This window comes from Schistocerca nitens, chromosome 1 (genome assembly GCF_023898315.1).
Source record: "Schistocerca nitens isolate TAMUIC-IGC-003100 chromosome 1, iqSchNite1.1, whole genome shotgun sequence".
Classification (NCBI taxonomy): domain Eukaryota; kingdom Metazoa; phylum Arthropoda; class Insecta; order Orthoptera; family Acrididae; genus Schistocerca; species Schistocerca nitens.
In genome coordinates, this window is record NC_064614.1 from 345,664,544 (window position 1) to 345,684,223 (window position 19,680).

The following is a 19,680-nucleotide window of genomic DNA, read 5'->3' on the forward strand; positions in this document are numbered from 1 at the left end:
TGTGAATCGCCCTAACTGGTGGATGACGTATGTTTATGAGTGTTTGCTTTTGTAATAAGGCAGCCAGAAAGGTAGTAAGAGGATAATCAGTTCTAAAATATATTTCAAGCATAGTTTTCTGTTAATTTTCTCTTCGTTTGGTTCGTTGGAATATTTTGTTAATACTTGCAGCATGAAATGACGTAGATGCATCTGCGAATGTTGATTGAAATAAACCAGTTTGAGCGCGAATATTATCATGAAAGATCAATCTGATTGGCTGTTCGTTTTGATCAACCAGTGAGAGTAAAGTCTTTCCCGCGCATTGGAATGAGTTATGTGCCTGAAAGCAACGGCATTCAGTCAGTCGTGGACTAGCTGCCGGACGAGAAGGTCATTTTAGAAGTGTCCGAAAAAATTATTTGTAAAATGAAGAAAAGACTGCTATATCGTGTTCGGTTTGTACCGCCGTGCAAGCAGATACAATTACGGACAGTTCTGTGAAGTTTGTGAGATTTTGGAGTGTTTGTTGTAGAGAAAACCGAGTGTGAAACTATCGGGCTTTGTAAAGAATTCCGCGTGGCGTGGTCAGTATGCATTTACAGAGCATTTTTGGCGAGCATCTTCATTTGAAGAATCCACTGAAAAGGACCGAGTGTGCAACTCATTTCGTAGCAGAATATTGACTGTATTAATCTCGTAATATTTCAGGTTGGACACCACATTTCTGGCTGTCTTGCGTGTGACATAAGCTGCACGAACTAGTAGTGGATGTGCTATCGACGTAAATGTGAGCTTTTTGACACCATAGCTAAAAGACAATAAAAAACATTAGTATCGATAAGTGGACATTTTCAGTTCCCCTTATGTCCGTTATTAGTAAGAGATTTGCAGGTTTATTTCGTTGCCTGAGTTACGCGCACTATGTAATCGTAAGTATGGACGATTGTTTTCTTCAACGCTGCTTTTCTCATCGTCTGCATAGTACCTATGAATGCAGAGCAACGGATGGTGAACGAACGCTATACTGAGGTAGGTGGACATTAATTTGGCAGCTTGCTTCACTAAGTACTAGAGAATGCAAATAGCCTATAAACGGCACGCCGCACACTACAATCTAAGTGTGAGAATTAAGAATTTGTGCGTCCTATTCTCACGAGAGATGGGAAGACTAGAGCTCTGTGTTATGATTCAAAACTGGATGCAGTAAGATAAGAAAAGAGCAGCCTGAGGAAGAGCCTACAGGAGTCTGGAATACATTGTTCAGATGGAATGTGTCTCTTTGCAGAGTAGTACACCGAAAGCCTTGCGTGCTGTTTTGCAAGCAGTGCTAAGTGCAGAAAGCCACTGTTGGGGAAGAAACAGCGACAGTTAACAACAAGGGTTCATCAGCAGGCACCGACTTTGGAGGTCTGAATTCAATGTTCATGCCGATGTGGACAATGAATGGAGCAAGATTTCCTATGGCAAAATGTCCAAATCAAGTTCCGAGTAAGTAAAATGAACAAAGCAGCAGAAACTTCGTTTTGATATTATTCAATGGCACTAGGTAACTTCCTTTCTCCCAAGACGATGAGAGGTTTTGAGTGGGAAATAGTTTTTGATTAGAAGTACCGACGACTGTAGCATAATGACATCTGCAAGTAAAAACAATGACAAGCATGAGCACTTTCAGGTAATATTGAAAGAGATAATTTTTTCCGCCCAGAAGGAGCTGCTGTTTCCAATTCTGAATATTTTAGGAACTATGGTTTATGTGGCTCCATCTAATCTTCGGTTAAGATTATTCCCGAGAGATTAGTGTTGTTCGCAAGGGAAATAATCTAAACTTTCACTAGAATCTGAGAAAGGCAGCAATATGCAAGTGCTTTGTTCCTGCGAAAGATACCAAAAATTATGTGGGTGTGTGAAAGATTTTCTCCCAGTTACGAAGTTCTTCAAGAGACTGTCCCAGGTAAACTGTTTCGGAATTAGCTTACATCCTTGCACGTGACCTATACAATCGTTATTCCTTAACAAAGCTGTTGAATACAATTATTTCATTAAAAATGTTTACATTTAATAACGGAGGATATTGCTTATCCTTTGCAACGATATCAAAAATTGAGAAGCTCAATCGTTGGCAGCGTAACATTTTCATTGAATTTCTATAGCCTATATTCTTACAGAACGAATAAAACTGCTTAGTATAACTGAGTAAGCAGCAGCTTTTTCTCAACCTAGTAACTTCTCTGGTAGATCTACTGTGGTCGTTTTAAACTAGATAAGGCTAAATAGCATATAGCAAAGGCTGTTCTTAATTAATACATTGTACCAAATCACTACTTCACTCTTACCTCTTTTTGTCAATGTGTTATATAGACCTTTCCAGTTGCCTAAAGATCATACATTACATTATTTTATTTATTCATTAGCTATTTATTCAGTAATCACGTAATAATTGTATAGAATTAATCATGAACATGAATAAACGAATATCTTACAGATTTCAGCTGCCAAGCAACTAAGTAATATATATTAGTAAGGTGCTTTATCATCTTGTAATTGCGATGATTCAACAAAATCTAGGTTCATAAACACTGGAGGACAGAAACTAGTGATTTGTATCATGACAGGCGTTCATGTTGCTCAGTGGATGAACGGTTCTCGCTGTGGTCAAATTGGTGCCCCGTTATTGCTCTCTTAGATATTCTGAAAATACATGGTTGACAAGTAGGCTTAGTACTCGTATTTCAACACAGATCTCACTTTCAACAATACAATGAAATCGAGAGAATATTGCTATCATGATACTAGCTGATTTAATTCCGTTGTTAGTGTCTATTGGACCATTATATAAGCATGACGAAGCACTATTCACAGCGTGTGACTTGTTGTACTAGGTGTGGTAATCGGATGATGAGGTCTTCGGCGTTATCTTGTGGGATGTCTTCGTCATTCAAGAGAATGTGCCCATTACGATAGCTGGCATAATTTTGTTGTTTAGGTATCAGTAAACAATTAGACACGGACGTCGAAGAACCGAAGTGTGAGTTACTATGTGATTGTGGTGCTCAGGTGGCGTTATCTTGTGGGAATTCCTCAGTCGAGGTGATATGCCCATCATCACGCCAGCTGATGTAATTCTGTTATTGGCGTATCCGTGAGCTAAGGATGAGGAAGCACGGTGCACCGAGTGTGAGCTGCTGTACTATTTGTGGCAACTGAGGCCTTTGGCATTAAATTGTGGGACCATGTCGCCAGTCAAGAGGATATGTCCACTAGTAAGGTCTCGATGTGCCAGTGGCCATTAGACAAGGATGACGAAGCGCTGTGCACCGAGCGAGAGTTCCCGCAGTGGGTGTGGAGATCAGGCGGTGAGCTCCTCGGCGTTGTCCTGCGGGACGTCGCCTCCCTGCCCACGCGGCTGGTCAGGGTGGGGGTGTCTGGGCTGCGCGGGCCGGCTGTAGGCGACGGAGCCGCAGATGGCGGCGGCGCCCGGCGGCTCCTTCCTCAGCAGCAGACCGCGGCCGGCGACGCCGCGCGGCCCCGTCAGGGAGATGACTGGCACGAGCAGGTTCACCGCCGCCGCGCCGTCGTCACCGGCCACCACCCCGCCCAGGTCGGCCAGCACGCCCGGTTCCGCAGACACCTGTGCAGACACCGCAACACTGGAGCGCTCTTTAGATTATGTAAAAACAGAGTCTCTTTGAGACTATGGTTGAGCATTAAAGGGCTCCGGGCAGCAATGTTTGCTTTCTCAGAGCCTATTGGGAATAGAAATCTGAAAAACGATTTGACTTGTAGGTTATACACATCTAGCTACTTTAACGGAGGGATTTCTGGAAGTATTTATTAAAGATAATTATTATTTTGGAAAAAAGTGGGCATGAAAATAAAACAGGGTCTACACCAGTTCCTCACAGTCGTTTAATGAACAAATTAAGAGCATATGGACTATAAGACCAATTGTGTGATTAGATTGAAGACTTCCTAGAAAACAACGCAACATGTCATTCTCAATCGAGAGAAGTCTTCCGAAGTAAGAGTGATTTCAGGTGTGCCGCAGGGGAGTTTCGTAGGACCATTGCTATTCACGATATACATAAATGACCTTGTGGATAACATCAGAAGTTCACTGAGGCTTTTTGCGGATGACGCTGTAGTATATAGAGAGGTTGTAACAATGGAAAATTGTACTGAAATGCAGGAGGATCTGCAACGAATTGACGCATGGTGCAGGGAATGGCAATTGAATCTCAATGTAGACAAGTGTAATGTCCTGCGAATACATAGAAAGAAAGATCCCTTATCATTTAGCTAGAATATAGCATATCAGCAACTGGAAGCAGTTAATTCCATAAATTATCTGGGAGTATGCATTAGGAGTGATTTAAAATGGAATGATCATAGAAAATTAATCGTCGGTAAAACAGATGCCAGACAGATTCATTTGAAGATTTCTAAGGGAATGCAGTCTGAAAACAAAGGAAGTAGGTTACAGTACGCTTGTTCGCCCACTGCTTGAATACTGCTCAGCAATGTGGCATCCGTACCAGATAGGGTTGATAGAAGAGATAGAGAAGATCCAACGGAGAGCAGCGCGCTTCCTTACAGGATCATTTAGTAATCGCGAAAGCTTTATGGAGATGATAGATAAACTCCAGTGGAAGACTCTGCAGTAGAGACGCTCAGTAGCTCGGTACGGGCTTTTGTTGAAGTTTCGAGAACATACCTTCACCGAGTCAAGCAGTATATTACTCCCTCCTACGTATAGCTCGCGAAGAGACCATGAGGATAAAATCAGAGAGATTAGAGCCCACACAGAAGCATACTGACAATCTTTCCTTCCACGAACAATATGAGACTGGAATAAAAGGGACAACCGATAGAGGTACTCAAAGTACCCTCCGGCACACACCGTCAGGTGGCTTGCGGAGTACGGATGTAGATGTAGATGTATGGGCGTCCAACGGAAGTTTCATATTGAAAATAATCAGTTAATCGTAACTGTACATAAACAGTTTTTTTTTTTCGATCGTATGATACATCCTCACTTCTTGGGGCTCTTTCACACTTGCTTTGCGCCACATGCAGTCCCGGCGCCATGAGTTGAACACCCCTGGTCTACTTTTTTCCATGTACACTAACGGAAAAAAATTGCAACACCAAAAAGATTGATCTATAGCAATGAAATTTTGCGAATACAACTGCCTTGCGAACATGTTAAAATAATTAACATTGCGAGATCACAGGTTAATGTAAGTGCGAGATAAGCTTTGTAAACATAAAATGCTTGTACATCAAACACCGGTGTAGCCGCCAGAATGTTGAATGCAAGTATGCTAAATTGCACGCACTGTGTTGTATAGCTGCCGGATATCAGTTTGTGGGATGGAGTTTCATGCCTGGTCGGTCTGTAAGGAACAGTTCATGCTGTTTATGGATGAAGCTGCAGTTATGTCCTATATGTGCTCAATTGGATACAGGTCTGGAGGTCAAGCAGGGCAAGGGGGCATGTTGACACTCTGTAGAGCATTTTGGGTGACAATAGCGGTATTGGGGAGAGCGTTATCCTGTTGGGAAACATCTCCTGGAATGATATTCATGAAGGGCAGCACAGCAGGTCGAATCACCAGGTTAAACTGCAAATTTTCAGTCAGGGTGAGTGGGATAACCACGAGAGTGCTCCTGCCGTCATAGGGAATCGCACTCTACACCACAGCTACGGATGTAGGTCCAGTGTGTCCAGCGCAAAGACAGATTGACTGCAAGCCCTAACTATCGTCCTTCTAATCAACACACGGTCGGCACTGGCACGGAGGCAGAACCAGCTTTCATCAGGAAACAACAGACCTCCACCCTGTCCTCCAATGAGCTCTCGCTTGACAACGCTGCTGACGATAATGCCGGTTGTTTTGGGTCAGTGGAATACACGTTACAGAGCCTCTGGCTCGAAGCTGTCCTTCAAGTAAGCGATTTGTAACAGGTCGTTGTGTCATTGCGACGACAATTGCTGCTCAATTGTACAGTCGTTACATTCCTCACAAGTGGTTTTGGAATATTGCAGAAGGAACATACAGCTCCTCGTTGTCCTATTACACGACCTCCTTAAAACTCAGTAAGGTGTTGATAAACGCGAATTTGTCATCTTAAAAGCATTCTTGACTAAAATCGGCCGGCCGAAGTGGCCGAACGGTTCTAGGCACTTCAGCTCGGAACCGCGCTACTGCTACGGTCGCAGGTTCGAATCATGCCTCGGGCATGGATGTGTGTAATGTCCTTAGTTTAGTTCGGTTTAAGTAGTTCTAAGTTCTAGGGGACTGATGACCTCAGATGTTAAGTCCCATAGTGCTCAGAGCCATTTTAACCATTTTTGACTAACATCGACTCACCGTGACCAATCTCAACGATAACTCTCACCACCTCTAGAGCGTATATTTGAAGCAAACACGGTTTGCTTCTTCATATGCCGCTACTAGCGCCACTCTAACACGACTACCCCGAAATTTGAAGGGACGTCATCTTTAGTTGAATTTGGGGGAGGGGACCAAACAGCGACGTCATCTGTCCCATCAGATTAGGGAAGGTTGGGGAAATATGTCGGCAGTGCCCTTTCACAGGACACAATCCCGGCATTTGCCTGAAGAGATTTAGGGAAATCAGGGAATACCTAAACCAGGATGACTGGACGGAACCGTCGTCCTCCCGAATGCGAGTCCGCTGTGCTAACCATCATGTTTCAGATGTACAAACACGCCTGCCAACTTGTGTTTATGTCGCAGAACTTCTTCGTTGTGTTGAGGTTTTTTTCCGTCAGTGTATGTAAGGCTTTAACTTTTTGAGGGTTACAAAATAAGAAAATTCCGATGTAAAAATATTCACAATACTCCAATGGGCATACCCTGCAATTTTTAACGAATTCTGGCAAGTAGAAGCTGAGAAAGAGTACACTTTATTCTTAAAAACTGCGGCTTACGGGAACCAGCCTTTCAAATTGTCTGTACATCCCAGCTCCATATGATGGGTTGTGTGCAACTCCTTCCATCACATCTTGCAGTTTTATTTTTCCTGCTCGTATGTCTCGTCTTACCCTTGTTTCAAAGTCTCTAACAGCTCTCTCTTATGCCTTAACCCTCTATTGCCCAAATTATTATTTCCTGTAGAAAAAAATATTTATATGCACAGAATGTTAGAGAATAATGTATTTAACACATATCAGGTGAATTTTTGTTTTTGAAAAAAATTATTTTTTAAAAATAGTTCTGTGACTCTGAGGTCACAGTGGGCAGTTACATTGTTTGTGTATAAAGCAGCCATATTGTAACACTCAAGTCACACTGGTCAAGAAAGAAATAACGATCCTAATGCGAAATATAACGATAAAATTTGACGTGACTTCAGAGTCACGGTGGGCAGTAGAGGGTTAATTGTTTCTGTATTTAAATTTAACATTTGTTTCACTGTAAAATGACCAACAGTCTGTAGCAGTTTTTTCAAGGCTTCACACCCTACAACATTTCCGTACTGAACATCGCCGCTGCATCAAAGACACCAAAATCCACCGCACTAATTGACATAAACAGTCTTGGCAGTTCTGGCCCAGACCACTCTGGTGATGGACTCGTTAAAATTCTGGGTGCGGCCATGCAGACATTTCCTCAGTAGTTCAACACCTGACAAATCGCTGAAAGTTTGTATCAAAACCTTCCCTACGACAAAACGTGTAGTGGTTTGTGAATAAATTTCTCGTCATTTTAATGAGTTCTGTTGTACAAGGTCCGGCAATAAAACCTGCAGCATCTGGCGTAGCCGGCGTGCGAGTTGTGAGGATACTGATGTGGAGTGTGTTTTGTTTGAAAGCGGTGTAGTGCCTTTTTCAGTGTGAACCATGGCGTGGCTTCGTGAGCATTGTGCGTTTGTTGTGGAGGAATTTATTCGTAACGCAGGTTCTGTGATTAGTACTCAGCGAGCGTTTCGGAGACGATTCGAACTTGGGCGACACGATCGTGTCCCGGACAGCAAAACTATTCAACTGTGGGAGTCAGACTTTAGATAGACAGATTCAGCACTGAAAAGAAAACCTACTGGACGTCGTCGGACTGCAACAACGCCGGGAAATGCGGCGCGTGTGAGAGCGTCTGCGCAACAATCACCAATGCGTTCAGGACTTAAACATGCAGCTGCCCTGGGATTATCTGATAGGAGAGTAAGAAGAATTCTTCATAGAGAACTTCATATGGACTCCTCAAAGGCATTACGTGAAAGAGATTTTGAAACTCGCAGAGCTGCTAATGAGGAAATTCTTAAAAACATTTCACCTGGCGCTTTGTTTATTTCTTCAGACGAGACCCATTTCCACTCATCAGGAACTGTAAACAAACAGAATTTCCGCTACTGGGCTGCAGAAAACCCTCGTGAAATTCATCATCGACCACTACAATGTCCTCATGTGACGGTTTGGTGCGCCGTTGCTGAATGTTTAGTGTGGGGACCGTATTTTTTCGAATAAGATGACCACACGGTAACGGTTAATTCAAACCGTTATGGTCACATGATAGAGACCTTACTCTAACCTAGGCTAAACTAGTTTGTTGCAGATTAGAAACATCAAGACGTGTGGTTCCAGCAAAACGGAGCAACATCCCTCACCTCTCGGCGTTCTTTAGGAATGTTGTGCGAGTTGGTTCCTGGTCATCTTGTCTCTTTGTGTGAGGAGACATCGCCTGGCCCTCAAGATCATCTCATCACCTTGTGATTTTTTTTCTTTGGGGACACTTAAATGATCTAGTGTACGAACATCGTCCCACAACACTGCAAGCACTTAAAAAGGAAATTACCCAAGATGTGGCAGCCATTCCAAGAGAAATGGCACAAAGATGTATTGAGAACTTTCGGGATAGACTCCGTCAATATGTCAACAATGGAGGACGTCATTTAGCAGACATAATTTTCAAAACCACATAAACCAAAATGGCCAAGTACGTATTTTTCACAAATAAAAGTAATTTTTCTCTACTATATTTAGTTTTTCTGTGACAGCCTCTTAAAATGAGGGAGGTTTTTTAGCCGGACCCCGCATTTGCACCATGAATCACTTCCTGGAGGGCACAGGCCATGAAAAAGTTCATTGCTTGATGAAGACAAGTGAAACCAAACTGTCTATACAGCTTTTCTCATATCTTCTACGATACTAACATTTTGGCTGATGGGCGTGACACTATAATTTTGAATTTTATCTATGGCAGTTTCTGTAAGTCTATGTTACCACCTAATCATCTGACAATTTCTTTCCTTTATGCAGTTTTGAGTCGTTGTAGCCTCTTACCCAATCGCTTCTGTACATGACCTATGCACTCCAGTTTAGTGATACATGTTTTCCATATGGCTTCCGCAACTGTTTTGAAAGCTTTTAAATCTCCATCTCTTAAATAATCACCCTCGGAGGCAGGTGCCTAAAAAATTCAAATTTCAGCGTGAGAAGTGACAAATGTACATGGTCACACATAAACACTGTTTTGTTTCAGTGAATGAATTAACCACAAAAAAGGCAATAATATACATGCATTTAATGTAATTGGAAACGATAATTCCGTAGGTTGAGGTGAATAAAAGAAAACAAAAATTTTAAATTTCAAGATTTCAAAATTCCCAGAGCCCCTTAAGCAAACCTCTGAGATGCTAACAAGATCTGAACCCAGGGACCTATACAGTGAACAGACTGCTCTCCATAAAATCATTTGAGATAATAAGACAAAATCACGCAAATGGAAGTAATGAATATCTGAATTTAAACAGGGGTTACCAATTAAACCTGAAATGTGGATACCATAGCTAAAATAGATATCATGAGAAAGGGTTTCATCAAACTGTGAAATGAAGCTGCTGGCCACAATAAAATCCTGTTTATTGCTAAGAGCCGAAATGTTCAGTGTTTCAAGAAGCATTGTATCGAACATTTATACCGCACACAGGAAAATCGGAAAAACATCTTCCGCTAAGTCACAATGCTGAAGAAAGTGTGTGCTGAGTGATCGTTTCTAACAGACATTGAAGACCATTGTGAAGAAAAATGAGGACGACAGCTGCAAAAGTCACTACAGAGCTGAATGTCGCACACGCGAATGCTGTCAGTAGCAAAACAACACGAAGGGAACTCCATAATCGGGTAACTGCAAGACGAGCTGGAATTTCAGAACCACTCAAGGGTGCTGCAGGTGCTTCCGAAGTCATAAAACCTGGGCTATGGAGCAATGGAAGAAATTCACTTCATCGAATGTGTCTAGTTTCGTACTGTTTCTGGACGAGTTTACGTCCAAAGAGTGAAACATGGTGGAGGTTCGTTGCTGGTTTTGGCAGCCGTATCGTGGTATTCTACGAGGCCCCTTGGTTACTCTGCAAGGACGTAATGTTGTCAAGGACTATATCACCATTTTGGCTGGTCACATCCATCCCATGGTACATTGTTTGCTCCGTAATGACGCTGTGTTCCAACACAACATCTCGCATCTTCCAGGCCTGATTTTGTGAGCACGAGGATGCACTGATGGATGTTCCCTGGCCACCGCAGTCACCAGATGTCAATATTACGTTTTGTGGTCTACTTTGCAGAGAACGGTGCGTGATCCCTGCCCAACTCCATCATCATCACCTGAACTGGAACTAATTTGAAGAAATAATGGTATAAGATACTCTTCAAAACCATACAGAGTCCGTATTTATCCAGTCTGAGGCGACGGGAAGCCGTTTTGAATGCCAACGGTTTCCCTGAACCGTATTTGGCATGGTAGTATGTTGTGTTTGTAATGTTTCCATAATATTGTCAACCTCCTGTAGACTGCATTTCATAGTTACTACAATCACTCGGTGATGTGGAACTCGAGTATTCAGTATATCGAAGCACAAAAATCTCATTATCTAGCGAGGAAGGCATGTGTGAATACTGAAACGACCGAGTATATGTCGTTCGTTTGTGACGGGATGCGAAATAATGATCAACTTGGCTTCATAAACGTTAAGGTTTGAAAAAAAAGAATGTGTGATTTCATAATTTGTTATAGAAGATGGACTTTTTATAAAAAGGCAATACACGTCAGTGGCATTTGTGTACTTCAGAGTCTTCATCGGTATGAATTCACGATTACTGTTCATTAGTATGGGAGCAGTGTCAAGTTCGATTACCGGAAGTGATAGAGTTGATTCAAAGACGTGTCTCATGAGTTGCTGGAGGGACGCAACAGGAAAGACGCAGTGAATCACGTAAATGCTCACACTTAAAATTCCAAGAGCGTACACTCCGAGACGAATAATGAAACATATTTCTTCGTCCCATTTATATTTCATGTTGAGATCATGAAAATAAAATTAGAGGAATTCTGGCTTATACAAACACGAACGGACAATCGTTCTTTGTGTGTATCATCCGTGAGCTTGATAAGAAGAGAGCGAAATTACACTAGCGCACTGTGTACGCTCTGCCGCTCAAGGAACAATAGCTTGTGGAATACTAATGTCGGTACAGAAACCACATGCCGGCCAGAGTGGCCGAGCGATTCTAGGCGCTACAGTCTGGAACCGTGCGACCGCTACGGTCGCAGGTTCGAATCCTGTCTCGTGCATGGATGTGTGTGTTGTCCTTAGGTTAGTTACGTTTAAGTAGTTCTAAGTTTTAGGGGACTGATGACCTCAGAAGTTAAGTCCCATAGTGCTCAGAGCCATTTGAACCATTTTTGAAACCACAGACAGAAAAAGTAATTTGCAATAACTGCATAAACCAAGTAGTTGTAGTAATAGATATGAGAAGGTAACAAAGAGGAAACCGAGAGTGTCAAAGAGGCAGCGAATGAAATTAAGTAAATTATCAGAATTGGGGAATACATGCTATGGTTGGAAAATGCTGTTGCACTTCTTCCTGCATGTGAGGAAAGCTACAACAACTCTCAAATGACTTGACATTGAGCACAAACAAAACGAAACAAAACAAAAACGTGAAAAGCAGAAGAAGCGGCTATAATGACAATTTAGCTTCTCGTCGATCTGGAGTTTATAAGAGGCGGAGCCCTAGAACAGTCGAAGAAGGAGGGAACAGTGAAAGCTTCTTCAAACTTTTCCGAAATTGGTGTAAAAGAGCACTGCCAAATCTTGAATATTTAAAACAGTAAGCATAACCCAGCTTACAACAACAGTAATCAGTTGTAATCAGTGCCAATGAAGGAAATCGTAAGGGGAGAGAGCTCTACTTCCACAAGCTACAGCCAGTACTGAAAAATCCGACATCCGTCGTTAAAAAGCGAAGCTCCTGCACCAGGCACGAAAAAACAAGAATTAAGCAAAAACAATTTGGAACATTATCAAACAAGACCCAAACAAAAATACTGATGAGAATTAAATTGCATTCTCAACAAACAGCTGTGACAGCAACGCACTACTTTCAAATCAGTGGCCAATAAATTCAATGATTAGTTCCTCTTAGTGGCAGGTAACGTTGTACCTGCTACTAAACAACGAAATGCAGACGCATTAGATTTATTCTGTCAGATTAAGCATAAACTACCATCAAACAATTATTCCGCCTCTAACGATTTTTGAAAAAGCATGGTTTCCTCACAGCTGTTTTGTCACTTTCTTTACTAAACCATGATCTGCAACGAATTTCTAGAAACTGTAAATCATTGCCTCTTCAAATTATTGTGCATTATACCCTAAGGATTTTACAGAACCCATAGGTCCATTAAAGAGCTACTGGTTATGATGGTAGCCTCCTTATGATGGTTACTAGCAGAGCATTAAATTCTTTTCCTGACTCTGAGTACCTGCAAGCTATGTTGTAACAAATCTGTGATTCAAGACGTAACCCTATAACATAAATTGAGGGAAAATGTTATAGTGCTACTAAACCTACGTAAAGTTTGCTACTCCGCATTTAATTCAAAAGAAGTCATAATTTGTAGGGTATGCATAGGTAATTACCATTAGCAGATCTCTGATGGTATGTAACATACCAAACTAAATACAAATCTCTTGTTTCATACCCTACTGTAATCGTAAATCGGGTTTAGATATGTAGGCTTAAATATACGACAGTAACACTCATCTACAAAACTGAGGATAACCAAAATAACTCTAATAACACACCCATTTTGAAATGTTTTTCAGATTACCCTGTGACAGAACATTGGCTCATTTTATTCACCAGAACCTGTTATTGCCTGATCTTGGTTCTCGTAAGGGGTCCTCAACAGAGAACACCGAACAAGACCGTTCAAGTTAAGTTTTGGCAGAGCTAAGCAAAAAGCGTTATGGTGTTGGTATATACTATGACTTATGATTGTGAGGACAGTAAAACTCTATTTGAAAACCTAAAATATTAGAGCATTGTAAGCATCTGTCTTGCATGAGTGGAGTTTCGTCATCATAAAGGAAAGTAGTAGCTCACGTTGGAAAACGTTTCATGCAACCTTGATCTATATGTAAAGCAACGATGAATGAATAAATGAATGAATGAGTCAACGCACTGTGTCTGCTCCTTTGCTGATCTTTTTGTCTGTTTGGAAGATACACTTACTTTCAAAGATGTAACCAATGGAGGTAGTTCTGAAACACTATGAATAGAATATAGCACAGTACACGAGTGAAAGGATGGCTATCTAAAAATCAAGAAAAAAATAGTTCTAACATGTGACTTTACTGCACGGCTTCTGGTAAAAGGCTTCTGTAAAAGGAATGGGGTTAAAACTGCTCTGGGAAAGAATAAGGTGTATTAGCAACTGAGTTTGTATATGTTGATATAGGCTGACAACACCTCACAGTCCTCAAATATGGGGTATACGACAGGACGCTAGGAGTCAAGTTAACGGGCGGAAGTGTTCTTGATCACGGTTAGCCACAATCTGCAAAACTTCACAGGTGCGTGATGTGCCGTTGTTCGGCCTGCGTCAGCTTTGCTCTGTCCTTGAAACTTCCTGGCAGATTAAAACTGTGTGCCGTACCGAGACTGAAACTCGTGACCTTTGCCTTTCGCGTGTAAGTGCTCTACCATCTGACTACCCAAGCACGACTCACGCCCCACTCTCACAGCTTTACTTCCGCCAGTACCTCGTCTCCTACTTTCATATCAGGGCACACTCCGCTGCATAGTGAAATTCTCATTTTGTTCTGTCCTTGTCTTAAATACTAGGTACAGTGGGACGTTTCACTTATCGTTGCGGTGGAGCATTTTTCGGTCAGCACGAAATTCTCCTGTTCGGCAGTTTAGTAGTGTCAGAGCCGTTTATCCTTTAGTGTCTGTTCATGGTATAAAAGGAGTTCACAGGTCCAGTGGCCGTTTGCGCAAAAAGACTCAGTCTACCGACCTACCGTTCCAGTCCTTTAAAAATGAATGAGAATCATAGAAGAGAAGGATGAGAACAATATCTGTTATACAGAATCAAAATTTGCTGTGAACCGACATTACAACAGCATGCATAAAGAATTTCAAGATTTAGTCGATGATGAAAGAGCAAAAGCTTACGACGATCGGCACACGATTTGTAGTGGTTCAATTGTTCAGTGCACCAAAAAGAGCATTTTGATAAATTTGAAGGCATGGAGCACGTATTGAAACTACTCTTGCGAATAGTAAATTTTGTAAAGTCGCACGCATTATTACACTGTCGGTTACAACAGTTTAGGATACAAATTAACGAAGTATATGGAGGCTTTATATATTACTGTAAAGCAGGTTGGCTACGTCAAGGGGCATGCTTGCCTCTATTTTTCGATTTAAACCCACTATTGCTGAATTTCCCAAGGTAAAAAGAAAAACAGCAACGAAAATTGTAACATCCAGAAACGATTCCAGATCTCTCAGTTTAAGAAAATTTAACTGCACACTGCCCATATGTGCGGCCAAGGGAAGGTGAGAAATAACTTATTTGTGATTGATGGGGGTGCCCTTAAAAAGAAAATCGCAGAGTAGGACGAACAAGTTATGAAAAAAGAACACCGTGCCTTTCCCTAGGCTAAATGGCGTTAAAGAAAACGCGAGTTTTGAAGAATTCTTTTTCTCCTTGAAAAATTTACAGGAACGGTTTTATAAACGTTTCGAGGACGCTGCCAATCTTACACCTGTTTTAGAGCTATTATCTAGACCATTTTCATTTCATTTTAAACCGCCCCTGTGCATGTGCAGACGAAACAGATCAATCTGCCACGCAATTCCCATTTAAAGGACAACTATTCTACGTTAAACCTGTCGTGGAGTGCTATGTTTTCCTCAGGACGAGTTGCCACGCCTCCATAACGAGGTTCATTCGACATACGTGCGTGGCCCATCGGTTCTAGGCGCTTGAGTCCAGCACCGCTTGACTACTACGGTCGCAGGCTCGAATCCTGCCTCGGGCATGGATGTGTGTGATGTCCTTAAGTTACTTAGGTTTAAGTAGTTCTAAGTCTAGGGGACTGATGACCTCAGATGTTAAGTCCCATAGAGCTTAGAGCCATTTTTCGACATATGTGCGTGATATGCTTTTTCCGATTATTAAACTAAGTCACGATTATGTGGCAACCTGAGTGTGAAAATTGTCTGCATCTGTCCATATGCCGACAGTTTTCAATAGATAAATTTATATTACGCCTTCATCGCGCCAAAATAATTAAGCAATACTGTAAATTTGCTTTGTTTGTTATCAATGTTATTCATAAATATGAAATATTAAAGCATGTCGCCCGCTACGCGACTGTATTGCCATCTGCACGCAGCGCTTCCACAGTTTGCTCCTCTTCCCCTCGTCCCAGTCAGACAGCGTTGTGTGGCAATGGGATGGACGTGTGCGGCCAAGGGAAAAATCTCTGTACGAGAGTGAGTGCACTGCACACGTGCGTAAACCGTTTTCCCTGTTCTGTATGTCTGAAGAAATGGAGGAGGGTAATGAGTTAGTACTGGATATGGATTTGAGGGGGTAGTCGGATGGGGAAGTGGATGTCATCATATGGAGGAATGGGTGGAATATGGGTGTAGGTCGATGTCATCGGTACCCTTGTATGGGTGAGGGATACTGGTGAGACGTTGTATATGTACCAGCTGTACCGGTATGAAATGAGCGTTAAGATACAAATGTGTCGATAGGGAACATTTGTTGTGAACGAGCCTTAATTCTTTTTGTTTGGTTGGTATGACATCTGTCAAAGATATTTAGTATACATCAAATCATGGAACAAACAACATCATATGTTTTCATCGTGTTAACAATGTAGAATTTTGTACCAGAAAGTGATGATTTGCGGGAAGCATTAATTTTTTGTTTTCATTTGAAAAAAAGTGCTTCAGAGTAACATGCAAAAGATGGTTTCAACGGTTCAGAAATAATGATTTTGATGTAAGAAATGAAGAACGTGCAAGACCACCAGAAAAGTTCGAAGACGCCGAATTGCAAGCAATATTGGAAGAAGATGATACTTTGAATCAGAAGCAAATGGCAGCAATGCTAAATGTTGCACAACAAACAATTTCTGACCATTTAAACGCTATGGGAAAGATCCAAAAGTGTCGAAAATGGGTGCCACATGAATTGAATGAAAGACAGATGGTAAACCGAAAAACCATGTGTCAAATGTTGCTTCAGAGACAAGAAAGAAAATCAATTTTGCATCGAATTGTTACTGGCGATGAAAAATGGATTTATTTTAAGAACTTTAACGGGAAAAATCATGGGTTAATCCGGGAAAACCATCAACAACGACTGAAAAACCAGATCGATTCGACAAGAAGACAATGCTCTGAGTTTGGTGGTATCAGAAAGGTGTGGTGTATCATGAGCTTCCACAACCCGCTGAAACTATGAATACTAATCGCTACAGACAACAAATCAATTTGAACTATGCATTGATCTAAAAAACACCAGAATTGGCCAGAAGACATAGCAAAGTAATTTTCTTACACGACAGTGCACCTGCACACGAATACAATCAAAACACTTGGCTGGGAGCTTCTACCCCACCCGCCGTGTTCACTAGACTTGGCCACGTCCGACTACCATTTGTTTTCATCAATGGGACACGCATTGGCTGAGGAACACTTCGATTCCTACGAAGAAGTAGAAAATTGAGTGTCTGATTGGTTTGCTTCAAAAGACGAACATTTCTATTGGCGTGGTGTCCACAAATTGCCAGAAAGGTGGTCAAAATGTATAGAAAGCAAAGGTCAGTACTTTGAATAAAATGTTTTTACTTTTCAATTCAAAAATAGTGTTTCATTTTCACAAAAGAACGCTCATTTCATACCGGTACACCTGGTATATTATCATCATGGGACTTAGTCTTCTTGTTTGGTGGGTTAGTAATTGTTGAAACTGTAGGGTATCGTGGAATTTTTTACGATTATTAGGTAGGATTTGTAATTATTAACTTAGCTAGTTTACCGTTTTGTTGAGGTGGATTAGACAGTTGTACATTATTGGGTAAAAGCCTCGTGCACAGAGTTTCCATAAATGTTGGTTGAGCTTTTTCAGGGTTAATAGAGAGATTACACTGGTAAAGCTGGCGCGACCTAAATGCTCTTACGGCTGAACGAAGGTTCATTCGTGTGACCATAGTTCGTTCATTAGCATCATCATCATCATCATCATCATCATTTGAGACTGATTGTGCCTTTCAGCGTTCAGTCTGGAGCATAGCCCCCTTATAAAATTCCTCCATGATCCCGTATTCAGTGCTAACATTGGTGCCTCTTCTGATGTTAAACCAATTACTTCAAAATCATTCTTAACCGAATCCAGGTACCTTCTCCTTGGTCTGCCCCGACTCCTCCTACCCTCTACTGCTGAACCCATGAGTCTCTTGGGTAACCTTGCTTCTTCATTAGCAGTTCTGAGAAAATTAATTCATTAACTTTTCTCAGAATATGAGATGGCATCTTGATATCAGATGCTAAAAGCACTCACTTTCATGAGAAAGGACAGTTTTCGGAATGACAAGGTAAAGCAACCCGCTTCTACTCACAAGATGTGCTACTTCCCACATCTACAATTCGTTCTCGACGACAAGGCTCAGCTTATGCTCAGAGCCCCTCGACCGTAACTCGGAAAGCGCCGTTGCGCAAATGCTACCGACGTTAGCGAGCAATGAAGTTTTTCATGTTGAAAAGTCTTTACAGCGTACATTAGCTAATGGGTTCGCGCAGTCGTTACGCAGCAAATAAATTAATGCTTTCCCGCCCCGCGGTATAGCCGGAGGGGAGCGGTGGTTGCTAAGAGTGAGTGGGAGGATGGGAGAGTAAAACGTGACGTCGCTGGCGCCGCCCTCGTATCTGCTCCACCTGCGTCGAACACAACAAACGAGACGAAATTTCCTTTTTTTTTTATTTTATAATACATTCAGTCACGACTCTCATTTCATCCACTGTGAACGCGTTCATACAACGTATCGTAAATTCAGTTAAGAGTTTTTCTTTTAGTATAGTCTTTCGATGTTTTACGGCTACCAGACTCTCGACACCTTTGATGTTATCCTCCACTCCACTTCCTTCTATTCTCTGACAGTCTCTTCTTTAATGAAAAATTTTTACACCTAACGTCTTCACTTATTTAGGCACTCCTCTTTCCTTCTTCTACTTCTTCTTTTCCTTCGCTGCGTAATCTGTTGAGTCTTTATCTGTTTCGGCGTCCATATACTTTTCGGCCTTTTCAGACATATTCACTGTACTGTAGTTTCTTGGTTAGTGAGGGAAACTGACACACTTCACCCTGTTCAGATGTTTACTCTATTTCCCCTTGTTGCTCTCTGTAAGTGACCCATGGTTCATGTAGAACGTCCTTTACTTAAAGGATGAGAGAAATGCTATGCACATCCGTACCTCATTCACAAGTCCCTTATCTGCAATCTTCTTCTCCTTCTTCTTTTCCCTGCGCCTTTGTCCTGCAGTTTTCGCAAGGATTTGGCATAGTTAATTTGAAGGGTGGTCGGATGCCCTTCCTGCCGCCACCCCGTAACCCCCGGCATGGAATCAGTGTACCCCAGCTGTCTGGATCTAGTGTAAATCATGTAATAGTGCGAACGTGTTACAAACGTCTGGGAGTCGTGTAACTGAGGCGGGACGGAGGGACCAGCCCGGTATTCACCTAGTAGGATGTGGGAAACCGTCTAAAAACCACATCCAGGGTGGCTGGCACACCGGCCCTCGTCGTTAATGCGCCGGGCGGATTAGATCCGGGGCCGGCGCGTCTACCCGAGTCTAGGAAGCAGCGCATCAGCGCTCTTTTTTTTCTTCTTTTTTCGTTGTATTTGATCATAGCGTACGTCACACAACATTCGTAGAAGTTCATTGTTGATCCCTTCACTTTTTATTGCAGAGACATGACACCTCTCTGACCGAACACGCTGAGCTACCGTGCCGGCTGTCTCGGCTAACCTGGAGCATCAAGTCCCATATTTGCATTCGCTGACGTTAAACTTTTGTATACCACCTTCATCTATTTCGTACGCCGAAGCTCAGATGGTAAGCTTGCACTTGGCCTGAATTTTTGCCTGATGATGTCAGATCTCATAATTTAAAAAGAATTAAGCGTCAATGATGACCACATTTTAGTGTAATATACGCTATCATATTGTTATTACATTCTGTAAGTTACAACTTCGTGTCGTGATTACTGACAACGATTTTGTGAACTTTTATACGGAATATTTCCGTAGCACTGGAAAGGCGAATGAAGTCGTTCCAAGCTGTTGTCACATACTTCATATTTTCAA

At 41.9% G+C, this 19,680-nt stretch overlaps 1 protein-coding gene across 1 annotated transcript in view; it reads right to left on the reverse strand.

Annotated features, from left to right (window-relative positions):
• Positions 1-2,321: 2,321 nt before the first annotated feature.
• LOC126235663 (uncharacterized) overlaps positions 2,322-19,680 on the reverse strand; it is a 156,312-nt gene continuing 138,953 nt past the window's right edge. The window contains exon 4 of the mRNA XM_049944388.1: positions 2,322-3,610. Within this exon, the coding sequence (XP_049800345.1) occupies positions 3,329-3,610 (282 nt within the window). The 3' untranslated portion in view covers positions 2,322-3,328. The remainder of the gene's footprint in view (positions 3,611-19,680) is intronic.